The sequence below is a fragment of the Ovis aries genome, chromosome 11 (genome assembly GCF_016772045.2).
Source record: "Ovis aries strain OAR_USU_Benz2616 breed Rambouillet chromosome 11, ARS-UI_Ramb_v3.0, whole genome shotgun sequence".
Taxonomy (NCBI): Eukaryota; Metazoa; Chordata; class Mammalia; order Artiodactyla; family Bovidae; genus Ovis; species Ovis aries.
Genome location: NC_056064.1, coordinates 11,742,123 through 11,764,187, shown reverse-complemented (window position 1 = coordinate 11,764,187; position 22,065 = coordinate 11,742,123). Strand labels below are relative to the sequence as shown.

Sequence of the window (22,065 nt, the reverse complement as noted above, 5' to 3'; positions counted from 1 at the left end):
TCAGAGTGAAATAGGGAAGTTGTGGAGGGTTTTGAGTGACATGGCAAGACTGCAGAATGGAGATGTGTATTGAAAATGCACCGTCTGCCGTCTGGTAAGATTAGAACCCTTTTGAGACCAGTGAAGAGGATATCGCAGAAATCCAGGCGAGGAAAGAGAGAAGTCAGGGTGACCAGTAAGGCTTTTGGCCTGAGCACCTGGAAGGGTGGGACTGCTATCACAGGAAATGAGGATCATGGGGGTAAAGCAGGTCTGAGAATAGAGACAGGATTAGAAACTAGGAGACGGACATGTTTTGGATATGTTTAGTTTAAGAGGGATCTTGACCTAGTGATGCTAGGCAGGTCGTTGGTTTTATGAATCTGGAGTTCAGTGGGAAGGAACAGGCTGAGAATGAATGTTGAGAAGGCATAGATAAAGCAAGCCAAAGCAGGAGGAGATCACCTAGTAAATGAATGAGTATGAAAAGATGGAGATGTCCCAGGTCTGAGCCCTAGGGCCTTCAACTTTAAGTAGTAAGTGGCATAGAAAGAAAGCCACACATGAGAAATCCTAGAGGTCAAAGGAAGACATTTTTTTTTTCCCTGAAAAAAGAAAGGGAGTGATTAATGTGTTAAATTCTGCCAATAGGACAATTAAGATAAGGACTGAGAAAAAGATAGAATGCCATTGCATTTAGTCAAGAGAGGACTTGTGGCTTTGATAAGGGCAATTTTGGTGGAGCCCTGGGGGCCTGATAGGGGTGGATTTTATTAAGGATGGGAAGAGAGAAATTGGAGGCCATACTGACAGGCCTTTCAGTGAGCATTGATGGAAAATGAGGAAAAGTTAGAGGGCAAAGCTGGACTAGGAAATGGCAACCCACTGCAGTATTCTTGCCTGGAAAATTCTGTGGATGGGGGAGTCTGGCACGGTGCAGTCCATGGGATCCACAGAGAGTCGGACCTGACTGAGCATGCGTGCACTCACACTAGAGGGCGAAGAGACGACTGCTTGTGTTCTCTCATAGAAATAGGAAGTGAGTGTGGTTGCGGGTATTGGGAGCTTCAAGGAGACAGGCAAGTAGTCCTCTGGGAGATGAGGCATTCCCTGTACCAGTTAGGAAGTTTTTGCTGAATGAAGAAACCCTTTCTGGCACTATTATTTACGCTTCAAGCAAATTTAATTACTTGCTTTTGCTTTTCAGCTTCAGTCGACACCTTGTTTCTGCACCTGAGTTGCTTTCTGCTTATTTCTTCAGGTAAATGTTGAATGCATCTTGGCAGCTCAGCTCAGCTCGCAGTGTGCTTTCTCCCTCTTAACATAAAGTGCCTAACTCCAGTATGTGTTTCTTCTGTAAGTTCTTTATCTGGATTGATTGCTTACTGCTTTCTACCTATTAGTTTTGATGATCTCCGTTATTAACTGTGACTTTCTTTCTTCTGGAGTCAGTTGGAGGACCTGCAGTCAGACTTCCTGTGGTGGAAGCTGGGTGACTTTCTGACTCCTTTAATTCAAACACAGTACTTGCTCTGCCTGTGCCTTAATTCTCCATCAGTAAAATGGGGATAATAAAAGTACCTCCCTTACAGAGTTACTGTGAGGATCAAAGCACTTTGAATGGTGTCTGGCACATATGAAATAACTTAGGAGAAGATTACCTGCTGTGATTAGTTTCATTATTGATTTTGTTTATTATTGATGAGGTATATAGGACCTATTCACTATTCATATTTTTGTATAGTACCTTATATACAGAAAAGAGAGTAAATGAAGAATTCATCCAATAATAAGTGACTGAAATATAATTGTGACCCTATTATGTATAGGATCTTGTAGCATTATTAAGCTCAAAATTAGTAAGTTGATTTCTGACATTGTTTCTTAATGTATCTGAGTCTTTATGACCCTATGGACTGCAGCATGCCAGGCTTCCCTGTCCTTCACTATCTCCTGGAGTTTGCTTAAACTCGTGTCCATTGAGTCGGTGATGCCATCCAACCATCTGGTCCTCTGTCGCCCCCTTCTCCTCCTGTCCTTAGTCTTTCCCAGCATCAGGATCTTTTCCAGTGTTCTTCACATCAGGTGGCCAAAGTATTGGAGCTTCAACTTCAGCATCAGTACTTCCAATGAATATTCAGGGTTGATTTCCTTTAGTATTGGCTGGTTTGATCTTCTTGCTGTCCAAAGGACTCTCAAGAGTCTTCTCTAGCACCACAGTTCGAAAGCATCAATTCTTTGGTGCTCAGCTTTCTTTATGTATGCGATACCATACATTAGGAAATATTGTTGAATAAATTAATCCATCCATTCTCTGGCCTTTGCATTTCTTTATTTTGCAAATTAGTTTTCCAGTTTGGATTCAAGAATATGGCAGTTACTATGTGATAGGGCTTTCAAAGAATTTGTTTTTTTCCTTTTTTTTTTTTTTTTTTTTTCTGTTGCATCAACAGAGAGATTTTGGATTCACTTCTGTGGTTCTCAGAGGTGTCTCCTTTCCATTAAGTCATAAGTCCTCAAGGGAATCATAGCTTCAGGCGTCTGAATTCCAGATTCTGCTTCTTTCAAATGGAAGTAGTTGATAGGACTCTGAGTCCTGTAGATGGGGCCTCCAATTTCTTGGACTTGAAGTCTCCCTATTTTAATAAAGTGCTTCTAAGTAACTGGTAGCATCACTTTTCTTCTTGGCATCTATATCAGGCATTCTTTGTTTTTGTTAGAAACTCTGTTTATAGCCTTCATTTGATGGTTTATTGTAATTACTTACTTTTGTTGATCGGTAGTTTTCTTGATACAGACCACATCACAGTTGTAAATACAAAGCAACCACACGTTTCAACCTTATATAGTTTCATGTCCTTAAGACAATCAATAATAATGTGATGTTTCTTGACTTCTCTTTCCACATCACTGTTTACTTCTGGATTGAAGTTTCCATTTGTATGTTTTAATTTTTGCCAAGAAAAATCAATCATGTGCACTGTAGCTCTGCTTTAAATTTTATGCCTCATATGACACAGAGTATATATATAGTGTATACATGTTAAATGGATAAAAATCTTCTTTTAGGCTATCATAGTTTAGTACCTTTTTTTTTTTTTTAAACTGGTTGCATGTACTTTCTTGTAGTTCTGGTGAAGTTTCTAATTTCTTGTTTTAAGTCTATTAGTTTTCCTAGTGAGTTTTTTTTTTCTTATAAATTAGTTGATCATCTTTGTCTTTAGATTTCTATGCACAAAAACTATGCATACTTAAATTATTTTTATGTCACTCCCTCTTATTTATTGGAGAGGGCAGATGAGTTCTTTAGGGAAAGTAGATTGAAAAGAGAGGCCTTATAATAAATACTGTCCTGAAGACAAAGTGCTTCTATTTCACAAGCCCTAATTGAAGAAACCGTCTACTAAATAAAGATAGCATGATTTTTTAATAGATTATTTTATAGAGCAGTTACAGGTTCATAGCAAAATTGAGAGAAAGTTTAAGATAAGATAGTTTTGAGGAAAACAAAATCACCTATGGAATATATTTTAAAAACTCTTATATTATCTCTAAATTTTACTTTATATTAAATTTAATACAATAAAAACAAGTCTTTTTGACTATTTTATCTTTTATCTATATCATTTGTAATATGGCATATTTTTCTCTCTTTTTAATTTTATTCCTTAAAATAAATTCTGGCCAAAGTAGTTATCAGTTGAAGCTAAATTGGTACTTTTTATTTTGCTTTTTACTGTTTATGAAATATTTTGTGTTTTCTCTGTATTTTAACTTTGGCAGGTCATAGACTGCAGGTTTCAAGTTTTGTTTTAAAATGGTTAATGAGACATTCCTCTAGAGGGCGATCTTTTCTAAACTTTCCCATGATTGTAATCATGGCCGCCCTGGCATGAACGTGGTGTTCTATGGATATTGAAGCCGTATAAGATTTTGTAATACCTTAGCTTCCTTTTTGTTATGTTTTCTATGATTTATTCCTCAAAGTCTTATTACAGAATTGAATTTTTGAAATAAACTGCTGTCATTTATTATCTAGTTTTAGTATCTCATCCAGGTACCTAGCTCCTATGAATGAATTTAGGGAGTTGAATGAAGGCAAATGTTTTAGTTAATCATCGGAGGGAATGGTTTCTGTGTGTTCTAACAGTTCCTTTCTTTGTTTCTCTGTATATTGCTACTCAAGGATCTGTCTCTGTACTTTATGGGAGCAGTGATTACACTCCACTACTGAGGCATCGTTAGGCCTGATGCCTTTCTGCTGACATTTGGAGTTTTATTTTTGTTTACCTATTCAATAAAATTTTTGTACCAAAGCAGTACATACATTTATTGAAAAGTAAAATGATATCACAATTTTATAATGAAAAATTGCACTCTCCTGCACCCACTGCTCCCACTCGGAGGCTTCAATTCTTGATAATTTATTTCTTGCTCTTTTGTTTTTTTTGCCCCTTTCTCAAAATCATGTCATTTGGATAATGGATCTCCTACCTTGAACCCCTAACTTCCTTTTCCATTTTCTATCTCTTTGTCTTTTTGTTTTACTTTAAAAGAATATCCCCAACTTTATCTCATAACCTGCTTATTGCATTTTAATTTCTACAGTATTTTTTTTTATTTCTACAGGTTTTAAAATTTCTGCAGTATGCTTTTAATATCCTTTTCTGTGAATGTTTCTTTATTATCTCACCCTTTTCTAATTCTATAGATGTAAAATTGTTTATCTCTTTAAAAGGTAGTTAATAATTTTTGATCCATTTCTTTGCCTCCTTATAAGAGGATTTGGCTTGTCAATTTGTAGGTAAGCTTAGCCTTAGTTTTCCAATGAGGAAGATAATTAAGTAGGAAAATTCTGATACCCAATGACCAGTGTCTGCAGGAGTGACCCAAGTAAATGGATTTACAAATTATGAGACTTGGGAGTAGCAGCCATGAGCAGTCTTGAACTTAAGAAACTGAGCAGGAAGTAAAAACCTGACTGCTGGCTTGAAGTTTGCAAACTGTAGAAGGGTACGGCGAGTAGGGTCTGTGCTGTGCCAGGGTTACACAGAAATAGAGACCATAATGGTTTCTGTTGAGAAATAGAAACTATAATGGATCTTAGCATAAAATGACATTTAGAATTTGGAGAAGGATGAGAAAAGGAAGGGGATTTAAGGTTCATTGAAAGAGTTATTAACATTGGATGATGTGTTTTTGCAGGTGAGAATATTGAAGCTAGAATGAAACACAGGAGTGAAGCTGTTTCAAATGGATAGAGTAGAGTTAGTGTGGGCATTGCCGTTGTTGGCAGCTTCAGACGAGACAGGCCATTCCCTTTTCAGTGCTGAGAATCTTTCCTGGTCAGGAATTAACAAATGTTCAATAATATTTCACTCCTGTCTAATGTGGAGTGGATTAAAACATGTACACTTTGATAAAATCATGGATGAAAGAAAATATAAAGCGACAGTACTGTTAATTGAATATGATTTCCTGGCAGTAATCCAGCTGATCAAGTGTTCCTGCTAAGGCAGCAGAGTCGCAAGGAAGGTGGTAGAGTCTTCATTCTCAGGTGCCCAGGTAGGGTCAGGTCTCACTCTTCTTTGTGATTCTCTCGCTCAAGGACTTTTTCTATCAAAAGTAGTTTTTAATGTAAACAGGTAAATTCATGGTTTTTGCTTTTGGAGAAATACATTTAGAAGACAAAGACTTGAACTATTTATTAATGTTCATAGGGTATACTTTGACTTTTTTCTTTTTCTTTTTTGATTGGTGAACAGTTCTCTCTCATACATTGTTGATAATTTAGGCAGCTAAATTGTGTATGGGTTTCCTGTTTTCTTCTTGAGCAGAACATGTAAGCATATTTTAGATAGAATGCTATTTAAGTGTTTTTAAGCTGGAAATAAAATATATGTGAGTAGAAAAGGTTTTATCTTCCCTTCTGTCAAAAATGCTGATTTGGCTCTTTTGCACAGTACTCCCATCTTTGTATGGTTGTTAAAATCTGTTGCTCTTTCCCATCTGAAGGAAGTGCATCTTTGACACTTCTCATGACCTGAGTCATGATGCTGAAGTAGAGCCAGAAAATATCCTTAATGGTCATGAGTTAAAAGAAGGAAGGCTTCTATGGAGTGGGGGTAAGGGAGCGAGAAGGAGGTTGTGGGGAACATCTTTGCTATTGCTATTTTGAATTATGTCTTTTTTATTATTAGGAAAGTTGCTTCCAGTGTACTGTGATAGTTGTTATTCAGCAGAAAATACTTGGATTTTAATATTTAGTTCTTCTTTCAGTGTACGGTGTTTAATGTACTGGAAAAAGACCAGTTCTGCAAATGTTTTAATTATTTTGAGTCCTCTGAGTCTAAGAACATTACACCTTGAATCTGGCAATTTATTCAGCATTTTATCTTGTTACAGTGTTTGTTTTTATTTCAGTGCCAGTTCCCATTCTTGCACATCTTATATGTTCAGTTTAAATAATAGTATTATATTTACTGAATGTTGCCGAGAAGTTTCTATAAGCTTTTTCCTTTGTCAGTTAAGTACTTCTGTTTGCTCTGTTGACATGATATCATTGCAAGATATTTAAGTATGAGAGATATGGGTGTAGTATATTTTTAAAAAGCATTTTAATGAGGATTTATTTATACTTTGGAGAACTCATTTAATCCCAAATTTGGTTTAAGTGATGTCAGATAATGGGGTTTTTAGTTCTGGGGATTTTTTTCACTAAGTTTATTAAAAGTTTTCACTTCTAAGCACTTACTCCCAAAACTCTGCTTAAGCTCAGTTCAGAAGACTGGGAAATTTTGAGGTTGCTTAAATTTGTTAGATTTAGGAATAATGTGAATCTGAAAGCAAAAGTCTCAAGATCTTTTTCCTTTATTCTTCTTATTTATACAAAGAGTTTGCTTTGGTCCCTCTAGTGTTAAGTATAGTCCTTTTAGCGTTAAGTATAGTCCATTTACTGTTTTGATTTTTCATTGTTGAAAGAGTGGTAAACTACAATCCTAATGTTTAAAGTGAATTAATAATTGCTGAAACTTCTAAAATATTAAGAGAACCAGCTCTTACAAATATTCTTCATCTCAAATCTTAGAATGCTGTAAGAATAATAAACTAAGGTAATGAACTTCCCAATTATGGCAAAAGATTTTAAAAATTCATTTTGTAAATTTGGGTTGGCCCTGTGAACAGATTATGCCAGAAATAGAGTGGAAAGGAAATGTAGACAAAACATGTTCACACAATATATTTAATTGCCTGTCCCCATACACATTTTATCTCTGAAAATTTCTGGAAATATTTCTGTTTCCCCACATTTGTATTTTTATGAATGTTGTTTCTAACTCTTGATCTCATCTCTCTTTCTAGGCTTATTTTTGCATTCCAGGGCTCCTCGTTCTCAGACAGCTTTAGAATCTTTTAAGAGTAGTGTGGACTGATCTTGTTCTGCATATAGTTTTAGCAGCAGCTCCTTTTGACTTCTAGTTTTTACATATACATTTTCTAAATTTATTGAGTTTTAGATTTAAGGAAAGAAAAACACATTTACATGTAACAGTGGTGAACACATTAAGGTAATAACTAACTGATGAGAAAGTATGCAGATGGAAAAAGAAACCACCTAGCAAATTGTATATTTGATTATTTGTAAATTTATACCTTGATAACTTTAATAATTAGTGCAGTTTTAATTCTCCAGGATGTGAAGTTTTAATTCTCCTGACATTTAATAAGCACTAGTGTGATGTTCCATGCAGCTCCTTTGTATGTGATAGGAAGAGTGATGACAGTATCATTAAAAGCCTCAATCACCATCTTGCAAAAAAAAAAAAAAATTGGATTCTTGTTTTCAAGTCAATTTTGTGGGTATTCTCCTATTTTTCTACCCTCCTATCCCTCCCTAAAGTACCTATAGTTATGTCTCTTGTGCTGTGAACTGTCTACTAGAAAAAGCAACAAGTGTTTTTGCTTGAAATGTATAAACGTTTTTACAGTATCTTTGCTTCCCCACCTATTACTCTCCAAAAAAGTTGCAGGGAGAGCAAGTCAGTACCGAATCAGAATTGGCCTTGAACACTTCCTATCTTGCACTTTGTCACCAAAGCTGTTTGCTTGTTCTGTTAACAGTCTTTTAAAAAAATATGGATGCATTATTCATTTTCTCCTAATTGTGTGTGTTCTGCTCGCCTTGGCTCCTGTGAACAAGCATTGCTTCCGCCCAGTTTGGTATGTGGGTCAGAAGGCGCTGTTTCTCACCAGGGCGCTGCTGTTTCCTCTTCCTACTTGAGTAGATTACAGATTATACTGGAATACGCCTGAGAAAAGGTCAAAAAGGAGGTGAAAGTCCTGGAACTGCAGCTGGGAAGCTTGTCATTCTCATCTAGGAAAGGGGAAAAAAAAGAGAGAAAGAAAAAGAGAAATAGACACTCTCATGTCAACTCCAAGCAGCCCACAGTCAGGAAATTCCCATTTGCACAGGATACTTTTTATATATTCAGAAAGGACTTTATTTGGTTTTGATTAAATAATTATTGAGTGTTTAGCTGAGAAAGCTTTAATGTTAAATTAGATGGCAAGCCAGAGCTCAGTACATTTTTAACTTTTCAAAGCCTAGATTTTAGTGATTGTTTCAAAACAAGCTACCATTGTACTCCCTTTGACAGAGTCTAGAAGTTAGGAGCTTTTCAACTACAGAGTTAACTTGGTTAAACTCATTGGTATATTTTGGATTTTTATCCATGTCGATTCCACAGCGGGATATTAAAAGCAGACTGGACGTTTTGGTCTTCTGTGGAAAGCCAAGGCACCAAAAAATAAGCCCCGTATGAACTTACTGCCAGTTTTTATTTTGGAAAGACGTGATGTTGAGTGTGAACCATCTATCTCTGTGAGGTCCTAGAGCAAGGACATTGATGGAAGGACAGTCATGAGATGTTCGGTAATAGAGTTCTTGCTGTAGAATTGTCTTCCAGTATTGGCAGCCTGTCACACACTCTCTGGTTCTCAGTATGCCTCATTGCTCCAGGTGCACAGCATGAGGGTTTAAAATATTAGGGGACCAAGGACGCTGATTGGGAGGCTTGTATCCCAGAACAAGAGTGGGTCCTGTGAATGGGAGAGGAGAAGAGAATTTGAAACTCTTGTTGGAGTCTCATTTTGTGTATGTTTCTGTTGTAAAGCTTCTGAAAAATGGAGTGCCTAAAGGAGATAAGAGTGTGTCCAATCATCAACTCTGCCTAGTGTCCTTTTGCTTTTTTCCACGTGAATCTCTGCCATTTTTGTATTTATCCCTGCATCCCTAATGACAACAAAAGACAATGCTTCTTTATCCTCCCCCCTCTCCATTTGGTCCACTTGTTTCCATTGTAGTTCTTAGTTTCTTATACCTTCTGTTCCTAGAATCTTCCTCAGACCCTCATTAGCAATAATCTGTAGCTTGTGCCTCTAGAAACCTGAAACAAAAAGTTTTCTCTATCTCACTGATGTGATACTGTTTTAAGGTACTTTCTCATCTACAGCTCTGATCCCCTGATTGCATAATGTTATTTTAACTGCTCTTATTTGCCTTTGTTCACAGCATGGTAGGGTAGGGAAATTTTTTTAAAGGATGGGAAGGAAGCCTGTAATTGCATCTATGTCTTATTTTTCCTCTTCTGGTTTGCATTTAAGAAGAAATACATGTGTACACACAGATACACTGGTATTAACTTTAATATTTAACATAATCTGAGGTGGTCAATAATTTCAGCTCTTGCCGGCTTTAGAGATTTCTTGTGGCTGGCAGTTTGCCACATTCACATGTTCTCACATCACTGCGTCCAGAAGCTAAGAATACCAGCCTGGCAGCTTGTGTAGGGAGGGTAAAGATAAAACAGAAAGGAGTCTAGCTTCGCAGCCACATACCTGGGAGTTGTTGCTGATGTCTTTTCCACAAATGTTCAAGTTTGTCAAAGCCCAGTAAATCTTGGAAAGTTTATTTTCCTTGTAGCATCTGTGTTTTATAATGGGTCTTTTAATTTGTTTTTACTTTGTCTGCAGGGATTTCTTTTGTCCGGAGTTTTCAGACTCTGTCTTTTTTTTTTTTTCCTGTGGAAGTGAGTCCATTAATGATGACTGGTTTGGGAATATACCTCTGCAAGGCTGACCTGACAGGCTGCCGCTCCAGCGCAGCAACAAAGACCATTGTTATTTTCTGTCTTTACTTTTATCCTCAACTTCATCCATTTTCCCCCTGTGATTTTACAGGGTAGAGTGTGTGAAAACATATTTTGGGACCATGCACACATGATAAGGTGGCATTTTGAAGTTAGCAGCATTTTTTAGTAAACAGAGATCACACCCTGTCCACCTCACACACGGACAGTGTACTCATGAGGAGCCTGAGAGTCCTTTCCCAAAGTACTCGCAGGTACTCTTCATCCAGAAAGCAGAACGGGGGGAAGAAAAGACCCCACAAGGTTGTTTTCATAATTCCTTTTTCAAAAATGCCAACTTGTACAAGGAAATACAGAAAGTCAGTAGTTAAACCCCAATGTGAACTGTTCTGGCTTAGGACTTTGTAATGTTAAAAACAATAATAACCATTAACAAATAAACAACTGAAAACAGAATATCATTGCTTTAAACATCAAAGGATGTTTTGAACACTCTGATTTTTAAATGATTTTCTGTTCGCAAGTAGAATTCCTGCTTTGAGAAAACCATATTATTGGAACTTGGGATTTTTTTTTTTTCCCCCAAGAGAACGCCGTCTATCTTGGGGACTGGTAAACCTCTAAAGGATCAAAGCTCTGGTGGATTTTGTTAAAGACCCGAAAGCCTGAAGGCTTATGGAAGTTTATCTGTATAGAGTAAGCCCAAAGAACTGGGATGAGAGTTTTAGAAGAGCTTATTTTCTCATGAGAGTTTTGGGACTTCCTCTGTTTGGATGTGCCAGAAATACTGTGAGAATATCCATTCTCATGGCATTTGCCACTTACAGGTCTTATCCCAGCTGGGGTTTGTAAGTAGAATGGTGTGTGAGATATTGTATGTATTTCAAAGTTTTATGAAGCCCACTACTAAAGCTGCAGTTAAACAGCCTCTACTGTTTTCATTATACTTAACATAGTAAAGAATGGTTGGTGAAGGTGACATTTAGAATTGACATAGTGACTCTTCACTGATCTCAGACATTTTGAATTTTAAGGTCACTATCATATGTGTGCTTAGAAGGTGAAATAAAGAAAGGGACACTGTTCTCCCTCTCCGTCCAAAGGAAAGCTGAAGCATAAGCTGGAGGGACATACTTAAGCCAAGTCCAAGGTTTAGGATACTATGAGTTTCTTCTGCTAAATCTCATTATAGTAAGAAGCCTCAGGCTTAATGAAAAATCCTGGCTTGGAACTTTAGGCTTGATGTAACCATAAGGGAGTGGCTGAAGATCTATTCTTAAAGTTACCAAACCTGTGCTCCTGGTCAACCTGAGGCTAAAGCGAGTAGTGAAAGCGATAGATTCTAGCACCTTGCTATCTTCTGAAGTACTTTGGGTTCCTGTCAAAATTTATTTTTTTTTCCTATAGATCATAGGGTTGTATTTTCCTGTACTTACTGGATATGAGAAAAAATGTATTTCCTTCATTCATTCAACAAACATCTATTGAGATGTCAACAATTAGTAAGATGCTGATACTATTCTGGAGGAGTCTTTAGTTTTTGTGGAGGATAAATCTGGAGGTTTGTTAAATTCTAGCTGCATTTTCCAAGAAAATCCATGACACAAGGAGGTGATAGAATCATCTTTAAATAAAGACTTTGAGCAATTGAAAGGGGAAGAAAGGATCGTTATACTATTTTTGTGTATTAGATTCAATATGAACTTTCATTTTAAAATTTGGTATATTTTTATGTATAAATCATTATATGTGAGATGATGAGATTTCTTGTCTATGTGAGTTCCCTCATTTTACTAATTCCCGAATTAATTATTCACACATCTCTCATCCATTATTTTCTAGTTGGAAATTAAAGATGGGAAGATATAAGTTCCTGCCTCTGTACTTAAAATTTGAAACAACAGTAGTAAAAATATCTCCTTCCTTTTTTTCCTGAGACATTTTGAGGATGTCTCTCATAGCACGCTTGCTCCCTTTAAATTCTTTAAAGTCTTTCTATCTTATTATGTTATGAATTTTAGGAGTCCTGGGATTTGTTCAGCCTGGCATAGAACAGGGCCTCATACCAATAAGGCTCCAAAAGTGTGAACTGAAAGAATGAATGTTGAATTAGTCCTTTGCCTGGTACATTATCTCATCTTGTTAATGTCTTTTTAGCCTCAAAGTCCTTAAGTCTGTGTTCTGTATCCATTACCATGATCATTTCCTGTTACTGTACCCATTGTTTATCCCTTTCCAACAACAACAAATCTGATTTTTTGCCTCTTTAGTGAAGCTGCACTATTGAAGATTGCGATGCTGTGCTTAGTCACTCAGTCATGTCCAACTTTGCGGCTTCATGAACTGTGGCCTGCCAGGCTCCTCTGTCTGTGGGGATTCTCCAGGCAAAAATAGCAGAGTGGGTTGCCATGCCCTCCTCCAGGGGATCTTCCCAACCCAGGAATCAAACCCAGGTCTCCTGTATTGCAGGCAGATTGTTTACCAACTGAGCCACAAGGAAGCTCTTTGAAAAGGTAATCTTCAGTAGAAGATTACCAGAGTTATCAGCTTTCTCTCTGAGTTTGCCTTTCTGAACCTTGGTGTTGTTGAACACATTTTTTTTTTTTTCATTAAAGCCATTTTAAATAAATTACTTGCCACGTAATAAAACATAAGTCAGACACTACCCCTATTCTTATGAACATAAAATCTAGCCAGCTTACTTTACTGTTTCAGATGCACTGGGTTTCAGAGGTTCCGTCATGAATACAGACACCAAGAATAAAAGCTCATAAATACTTGGGTGTCCCAGAAGACTGAGAAGGATAGGTGTGATGTACCTTGAGGTTGTTTTTATGCTGGTGGGGCAGTGAAGGATTTTAAGTCAACCTAACCTAACTAAACCACAAGATTTGCAGCTTCTCAGTGAAAAGCTTCACTTTCTAGACCTCTCATTGTATCTCTTAAGTTCAGTGTTCTCAAAATCTGTGCTGTTCCCTTGCTGAAGAATTTAGGTACCTAAATTTAGGTACTTCCACTTCAATTGAAATATTTCTTCTAAAACTGAAATATATTTTCTTCCCATTGCTTTCCATTATAATTCTCTCTCTAAGAGATTTCGTACTCTTGCTCACATCTGTGGCATCACTTTACAGTCTCTGCTCTTCATGTTATCCTTCATCCTCAGAATATTTCTTCTCTCCTGCTCTTACCCATATTTTATCCATCGTTTAAAGCCTAAGTCATGTCCCATCTGCTCCCTGATATCTTCTCCAAATAATTGATCCCATGTGTACTGATCTTTAGTACCAGGCAATTAGCACTTAATTATTCCTGTTTCATGCATATTAGACTGTAAGCTTTGCAACAGCAAAGAATGCAGTCCTCACAGAATATGATCTTCGGCTGAGGCACTCAACAAATATTTGACTGTTGTTGTGATATGTGTGTGTTAAACATAGGCCTTGAATTTCATTAGCTTGTGACATATTTCATGTTGTGGCCTGATTTCAGCTCCAAACAGTATTCAAAGAAATTAAAGGATACTTACATAAGTGAGAAGATATCCCATGTTCTTGGCTTGAAAGACTTAATATGCTTAAGATGGCAATACTTCCTATACTGATCAACAGAGTCAGTGCAATCTCTATCAAAATGTGAGCTGGCATTTTTGCAGATAATGACAAAATATAGGTGGAAGTTTTATTGGATATGATGATCCATCAAAGATTTGTAACAGACTACTGACTGTCTTGGAAACAAAAACAACTCAACCTGATTTTACTATTTTTTCCTATCTTAAGTCCCTTTGAAAAACAGTTATTTGCTGTGACAGAGATACTTCACAATCCTTATTCTTTCTTGGGAAAAGTTTTCTTGGAACAAGGGTTTTTGGAGTTTTGAAAGTTAAAGTATTATCTTCAAGGAGTTCTGTGTGTCTGTATTTAGGCAAGGATTTATGTAATGGCTATTTTAGAAACCATCCCGATATGGCAGAATTTCAAAGCATTACAGAAATCAGAAAAACAAACACACTGATCTAAATTTTCTAATTCCATGTGGCTTGTATCTGAAGAGGACGTTGCTAATGTTACCCTAACATGTGCCTTTACGTTTCATACTCTTCTGTCTGGGAAATTTGTAGCTTATTTGGATTTTGTAGCAGTAGGCTTACAAGGTGGTGACACCAAATAATATAGAAGTAATAAATGCCCAAAGGGTGCTTCTCCTCTGCAGTGTAGTATGTTCCCTTCTGATACTCTCGTCTCATTCTTATCGGTGACTATGTATATTTTATTTTTATTTTCAGATAGCGGAACAAATTGGTGTAACATATCAGCTCAACAAAATTTAGCTCAGTTTGTCTTTAGGCCAGGATATCAGTTGAATGGAAAAATGAGAGATCATGGATCCCGCTTTGCCTCAGACTTAACGTACCTCAGTATCTAAGTAATAGACATTGCTGGTACTATTTTGAGGACGCTGGTTAAAGAAACAAACAAACAAAATAGAAATGCATATTTGTAAGGTTGTAGTAAATGTCAGTTAAACGTCAGAGATTTTGTTTCATTTCCTTTCATTTGTTTCATTATTCTGTTTTAAAAAATCATATTTTCTACCTTACAATAAAGTTAGCTATCTCATATAAATACTGTGAACCATGAAGACATGTATTATTTCTGTAAGTCGCTAGCTTTTGGCTGTGGTGGTCCTTGCTGCTGCACGGGCTTTTCTCTGGCTGTGGCGCGTGGGGGCTGCTCTAGCTGCAGCGCGTGGGCTTCTCACTGCAGTGGCTCTTCTTCCTGAGCAGCGCAGGCTCTAGCCCACGCAGGTGTCAGTAGCTGCTCCATGGGCTTCAGAGTGCAGGGTCCATAGTTGTGACACGTGGGGCTTAATTGCTCTGTGGTGTGTGTGATCTTCTCGGATCAGGGATCGAACCTGTGTGTCCTGCATTGGCAGGCAGATTCTTTCCACTGAGCCTCCAGGGAAGTCTCATTATATTTTTGTAAGAGTAAAATATAAAAATTAAAATGTTTTTAGATTGAATCTTTATAATAAGAATGTACAAAACAAGTTCATGAAGTGGAATTTATTTAAAAAAAAATTCCGCTTGTTAAAAGATCTGTAAGAGAACAAAAAGACAAGTCAGAACAGGGTAAGAAAATATTTGAAAATCATATCTAATAAAAGGTTTATATCCAGAATATATAAAGAACTTTTTAAATTTGAGAATAAGATCCATAAATAATTTCTTACATTTTTACAGTCATTTGATTTTCAGCAGGGGTGCCAGGATAATCCTCTGGGTTGGGAGAGAATATCTTTTCAATAAGTGATGCTGGAACAAGTGGATATTCAGCATTCGAAAGAACTGAAGTTGAATGCCTTCCTCACATGATTTATAAAAATTAATTCAAAATTAGGGACCTAAATGTTAGAACTAAAAATATAAAACTCTTTGCAGAAAACATAGCTATAAATCTTTGTATATTTGGCCTGGGCAGTGTTTTTTTTGGTATGACAACAAAAGCATAAGCAACTAAAGAAAATATAGATAAATTAGACTTCATCAAAGTTAAAAACTTGTATGTTTCAAAGCATACCATGAAGAAAATGAAAAGATGACATAGGAAGGGGAGAAAATATTTATAAACCATGTTTTTGCTAAGGGATTTACCTTCTGAGCTTAACTCTTATTTATGACTGAATTTATGACTGAACAATAAAAAGACAACTCAATTTTGGGCAAATGTTTTGAATAGACATTTCTCCAAGAAGCTATATAAATTAACTAAAATGCACATGAAAAAGATATTTTAAAAACGCAGATCAAAACTACAATGAGATACCTCTTCACACCCACTAGCATGGATAAAATAAAAATGATAGACCACAACAAGAGGTGTGGAGGATGTGGAAAATTTGGGGCCCTTGTACACTGGTGTAGCCATAGTTTATCAGTTCCTCAAAAGATTAAATATAGACCTAACTGTTCCACTCTTAGTCATATGTACCGTAGAAAATTGAAAGCCCAAGTCCACAAAAATACCTATGTACTAATGTTCATAGAAGCGTTATTCATAGTAGCCTATTAAAACAACCCAGATATTCATCAGCTGGTATAAACGTGGTATATCCATACAGTACAATATTATTCAGCCATTAAAAGGAATGCACTGTTGACACATGGTACAACATGAATAAACATTGAAAACATAATCGGAAAAAGCACTCACAAAAGGCCACCTTGTATGGTTCCATTTATATGAATTATCCAGAATAGACAAATCAGTAGAAACTGGACAGATTCCTGTATCAAAAGCTGATGGGTAGGGAAAAGAAGAGTGACTGCTAAGGGTATGGACTTTCTTTTTGGGTGATGAAAATGTTCTTAGATTAAATAGCGATCCTAGTATCATTCTGTAGAATATACCAAACACCATAGAACTGTATACTTCAAAAGGATCAATCTTATGGTGTGTGAATTACATTTCAGCAAAAATATTAGCCCAGTTTTTAAAATTGGCAAAAGCTTTACATAGGTATTTTAACAAAGAAAATAAATAGATGACAGATAAGTTCATGAACCACAAAAACAGCAACCTGTTTGGCCCATATTTGGCCTGGAGAAGGCAATGGCAACCCACTCCAGTACACTTGCCTGGAAAATCCCATGGACGGAGGAGCCTGATAGGCTACAGTCCATAGGGCCTCAAAGAGTCAGACACGACTGAATGCCTTCACTTTCACTTTTCACTTTCATGCATTGGAGAAGGAAATGGCAACCCACTCCAATATTCTTGCCTGGAGAATCCCAGGGACAAGGAGCCTGGTGGGCTGCCGTCTATGGGGTCGCACAGAGTCGAACCTGACTGAAGCAACTTAGCAGCAGCAGCCGCGTATTTACCCAGAATGGCTGAAATCAAAATGAGTGACAACACCAAATTCTATTGTGGATACAGAAAACTCGAAGTGTCATATTTTGCTGGTGGGAACGTGAATGGATCATTTCCTTTGTCAAAGTGTTTCGCATTTCCTCATAAACTTAAACATATAATTATTATCTCCATGCAAACATTCATATACTACAATCAGCAACTCCATTCCTAGATATATATTTTAAAAAACTTCAGTTCAGTCGCTCAGTCGTGTCCGACTCTTCGCAATGCCAGGGACTGCAGCACGCCAGACCTCCCTGTCCATCACCAACTCCTGGAGTTTACTCAAACTCATGTCCACTGAGTCGGGGATGCCATCCAATCATTTCATCCTCTGTCATCCCCTTCTCCTCTCACCTTCAGTCTTTCCCAGCATCAGGGTCTTTTTAAACGAGTCTGCTCTTTGCATCAGGTGGCCAAAGGATTGGAGTTTCAGCTTCAAAATCAGTCCTTCCAATGAACGTTCAGGACTGATTTCCTTTAGTTTTGATTGGTTTGATCTTGCAGTCCAAGGGACTCTCAAGAGCCTTCTCCAACACCACAGTTCAAAAGCATCAATTCTTCAGTGCTCAGCTTTCTTTATAGTCCAACTCTCACATCTATCCATGACTACTGGAAAAACCATAGCCTTGATTAGACGAACCCTTGTTGGTAAAGTAATGTCTCTGCTTTTTAATATGCTGTCTAGGTTGGACATAACTTTTCTTCCAAGGACCAAACGTCTTTTTATTTCATGGCTGCAGTCACCATCTGCAGTGATTTTGGAGCACCCAAAATAAAGTCTGACACTGTTTCCACTGTTTCTCCATCTGTTTCCCATGAAGTGATGAGACCGGATGCCATGATCTTTGTTTTCTGAATGTTAAGCTTTAAGCCAACTTTTTTATTCTCCTCTTTCACTTTCATCAAGAGGCTCTTTAGTTCTTCTTCCTTTTCTGCCATAAGGATGGTGTCATCTGCATATCTGAGGTTATTGATATTTCTCCCAGCAATCTTGATTCCAGCTTGTGCTTCATCCAGCCCAGCGTTTCTCATGATATGCTCTACATGTAAGTTAAATAAGCAGGGTGGCAATATACAGCCTTTACGTACTCCTTTTCTTGTTGGGAACCAGTCTGTTGTTCCATGTCCAGTTCTAACTGTTGCTTCCTGATCTGCATACATATTTCTCAAGAGGCAGGTCAGGTGGTCTGGTATTCCCATCTCTTTCAGAATTTTCCACAGTTTATTGTGATCCATACAGTCAAAGGCTTTGGCAGAAATAAAGCAGAAATAGATGTTTTTCTGGAACTCTTTTGCTTCTTCAATCTAGCAGATTTTGGCAATTTGATCTCTGGTTCCTCTGCCTTTTCTAAATTCAGCTTGAATGCCTGAAAGTTCACAGTTCACGTATTGTTGAAGCCTGGCTTGGAGAATTTTGAGCATTACTTTACTAGCGTGTGAGATGAGTGCAATTGTGCAGTAGTTTGAGCATTCTTTGGCATTGTCTTTCTTAGGGATTGGAATGAAAACTGACCTTTTCTAGTCCCGTGGCCACTGCTGAGTTTTCCAAATTTGTTGGCGTATTGAGTGCAGCACTTTCACAGCATCATCTTTCAGGATTTGAAACAGCTCAACTGGAATTCCATCACCTCCACTAGCTTTGTTCTTAGTGCTGCCTCCTAAGGCCCACTTGACTTCACATTCCAGGATGTCTGGCTCTAAGTGATTATCTGGGTCTTGAAGATCTTCTTTGTACAGTTCTTCTGTGTTTTCTTGCCACCTCTTCTTAATATCTTCTTCTTCTGTTAGGTCCATACCATTTCTGTCCTTTACTGTGCCCATCTTTGCATGAAATGTTTTCTTGGTATCTCTAATTTTCTTGAAGAGATCTTTAGTCTTACCCATTCTGTTGTTTTCCTCTATTTCTTTGCATTGATCGCTGAGGAAGGGTTTCTTATCTCTCGTTGCTATTCTTTGAAACTCTGCATTCAAATGGGTATATCTTTCTTTTTCTCCTTTGAGTGTAAAAAACCTTACATTCATACAAAAACTTTTGCAGGAATGTTTATGGCAGCTTTATTTGTAATAACCAAAGCTGGAAACAAATGTCTTTTTGCCAATGACTGGATAAACAAACGGTAGTACTTCCATACAATGAGATTATATTTGGGAATAAAAAGGAAGGAATTGATACCTGTAGGAAAATGTAGAGTGATTGAATCTCAGATGCTTACTGGCAAGTGAAAGAGGTAAGACTCAATATGGTACATACTTCATTTATAGAACATTCTGGAAAATGCAGAGCCAAATGGGAGAAAAGGTAAGTACCTAAGAGGAATTTTGCTTATTGGTGAGATGGGAGTGATTTCTCTCTATGCAGATCAGATTTTATTTCAGTTTGTTTTTCCTGGTTGTTAGTGAGCCATAATTCTTATTCTTTTTATTTTTTGTATTAATGCAGTCATAAAATAAAAGATTGATTCATGATTTTTAATTTTATGGTGGGTAGTGGTACATTTTGGGAGGAAGACAGTGTTTTTGCCTGTTGATTTTGGTCAGTTTCATCCTGTGCCTCTCATGCTATTCTCTGTGGATATACATCCTTATGCCTCATGTTTCTTCTGCCCTCTGGAGGCTTTATAGGTTGCCATGGCTGGAATATTCTTCCCCTCTGACTCCCAAGCTTGTTTAAGGAAATGTTCCCTGCTTACTTTAGACTAATTTAAACCTTTTCTTTGTTTGTTTGTTTTTTTCTCTTACTATCCTATATTTCTTTGTAACACCATAAAATTCAGTTTTATGCCAATTATTTGTATAACCATTTAACATCTACCCAATTCTGTATTCTCCAAGCCTCCATCCTCAAAGACTACAGTCTCTGTTCATAGTCAAGTCATGTTTGGTATTACCAGAGTCCTTTGTTTTTTTCCCCCCTTCCATATACTCATGATTCTTTTAGAATCATGTCTGCCTTTGATAATTTTCTTAAAAGATTAGTGGAGCCAGTGCAAATCCTGTCAGAGAAGGAAACTTCTCTTGGTGATGCTTTTCTTTTCTTTTTTCTCTTCGTAGGGAAGCTCAACAGCCAAGACTCCTACAATAATTTTGCCAACAACAACCCTGGCAACCCTCGACTCTCTCCTCTCCCCAGCCTGATGGTGTTGATGCCTCTCGCCCAAATCAAGCAGCCAATGACACTTGGTACCATCACCAAACGAACAGGGTAAGGCCTCAGGCTTGATACTTTTTAAATAGCTATTTTAGAGGATTAAATACATAAAAATAAAGCATACTTTTTCTTTGGGTGGTTTTGATTATTTTCTTCATTCCCAGCCCACATGAGACTTAATGTCACCTGATTAAGTACAAAGTATAGAACTTGCGCAAACACGTTCATGCACAGGCATGTACACACACATTCATAGGAAAATACCAAGCAGTGACAAGTTGTGAGAACTAGTATTGGCTAATGAAAACCAGATCCATCTACTCAGTCTTGTAGTTCCTGCCTTGTGGCTTTGTCCGAAAGTAGCACAGTTTCATTTTCTTGATTTTGTGGACATGATTTGGATTTATAATGGCCCCCAAATTTTGACTAAGGAGAGAGAACTTAATATGACAACCATGCTTCTGATACTTTGAAAAAACATCTATATTGAGGTACCATTTACATATAATAATCTGTCATTATTGTTGTGCTAGGTGGTAAAGTGCTGACATGAGATACTTTTGTAAGAAGAACTACTCATTCTCAGGGACCAGGCCTTTGAGCTCTAGATTTCACTGTGACACCGAAATTGACCCTTTGTCTAGTGGAGTGATGTTTCCTATAAAGTGATCCTATTTTGAATGTAGAAATTGAGTTTGTGGTGTATTAAGATGGGGGCGGGGGGAAAGAAGCTGGGAAACAGCAAACCTAGCTCCAAAATCTGACATCTTGTGATACAAATCATTTGGCTATATTTTTAAAAATTGATTTCAGCTTTTTAACCCTTCAGTGGTAGCTTAAGTAGAATTTTTACTTCCCTTTCCTCTTCTAGTTTCTTTATTTTAAAATAAATAAGAGTCACTATGAATAGTAAAGGGGTTATGAACTTAAATTTACAGGTAGCTGGCTTTTTTCTTTGGATAATGATATATTTCTGGGATATAGAATCAAATAAAAATGGGACTAAATCTTGAATCATAATCTTAGTATTTTTTCATTCACAGATGTCAGTAGATAATTCTACCTTTTTTGGTCTATCTTTCCTGAATATAAGTGAAAGAACACTCAAAATTGTTCCTCGTGATTTTAATTTTATTTCTAAGATAGTGACTGAAGTTCTATGCCTGAAATTGTGTGATGTTAGAATTCAATTCAAACTATTTGTGGAGAGGATTAGAAAGTGAGTTTTCTGGGGGCTTCCCTGGTGGCTCAGATGGTAAAGAATCCACCTGCAGTACAGGAGACCCAAGTTTGATCCCTGGGTCAGGAAGATCCCCTGGAGAAGGGAATGGCTACCCACTCCAGTCTTCTTGCCTGGAGAACTCCATGGACAGAGAAGCCTGGTGGGCTATAGTCTGTTGTGTCTCATAGAGTTGGTTATGACTGAGTGACTAATACACACTTAGAAAGTGAGCTTACTTTTGCATATATTTGAAACTTCCCATGATAAAAAGATAAACTCCATCACACCTCTTTTACTCTCCCTCTTGCTATTCTTTCTGTCTGTCCTTAGATGGGTGGGAACTATTTATCATCTAGTCTCTTCCTAAGCTACCATACTGTATGAACTTACATAACTTTTATGTTTCCTTTTCTTTTTAAAAACTTGATTACAGTTCCTATATTTTTTAGAGCATGTGTATTATGTTTCTTGTATCCTAATTTAATAATTATTAATGAATGAAGTGATAGGAATTTTAATTGTGTGCTTTGAAATTAATATTAGTTTAAGATCCATGTATCATATTTTTTGCTGGGCTTTTATCTCAGTTCTTAAACCCTTTTATTTTTGCCAAATTTTAAAATTCTTTTTAGCATGTCCTTTCTTAAA

General features: G+C 37.1%; 1 protein-coding gene across 24 annotated transcripts in view; it reads left to right on the top strand.

Annotated features, from left to right (window-relative positions):
* The window catches only part of BCAS3 (BCAS3 microtubule associated cell migration factor), a 607,379-nt gene that overhangs the window by 243,161 nt on the left and 342,153 nt on the right, over positions 1–22,065 (top strand). For all 24 annotated transcript variants that reach the window (XM_042255345.2, XM_042255347.2, XM_042255339.2 and 21 more), the window contains exon 16: positions 20,099–20,249. In XM_042255345.2, coding sequence (XP_042111279.1) covers positions 20,099–20,249 — 151 coding nt within the window. The remainder of the gene's footprint in view (positions 1–20,098; positions 20,250–22,065) is intronic.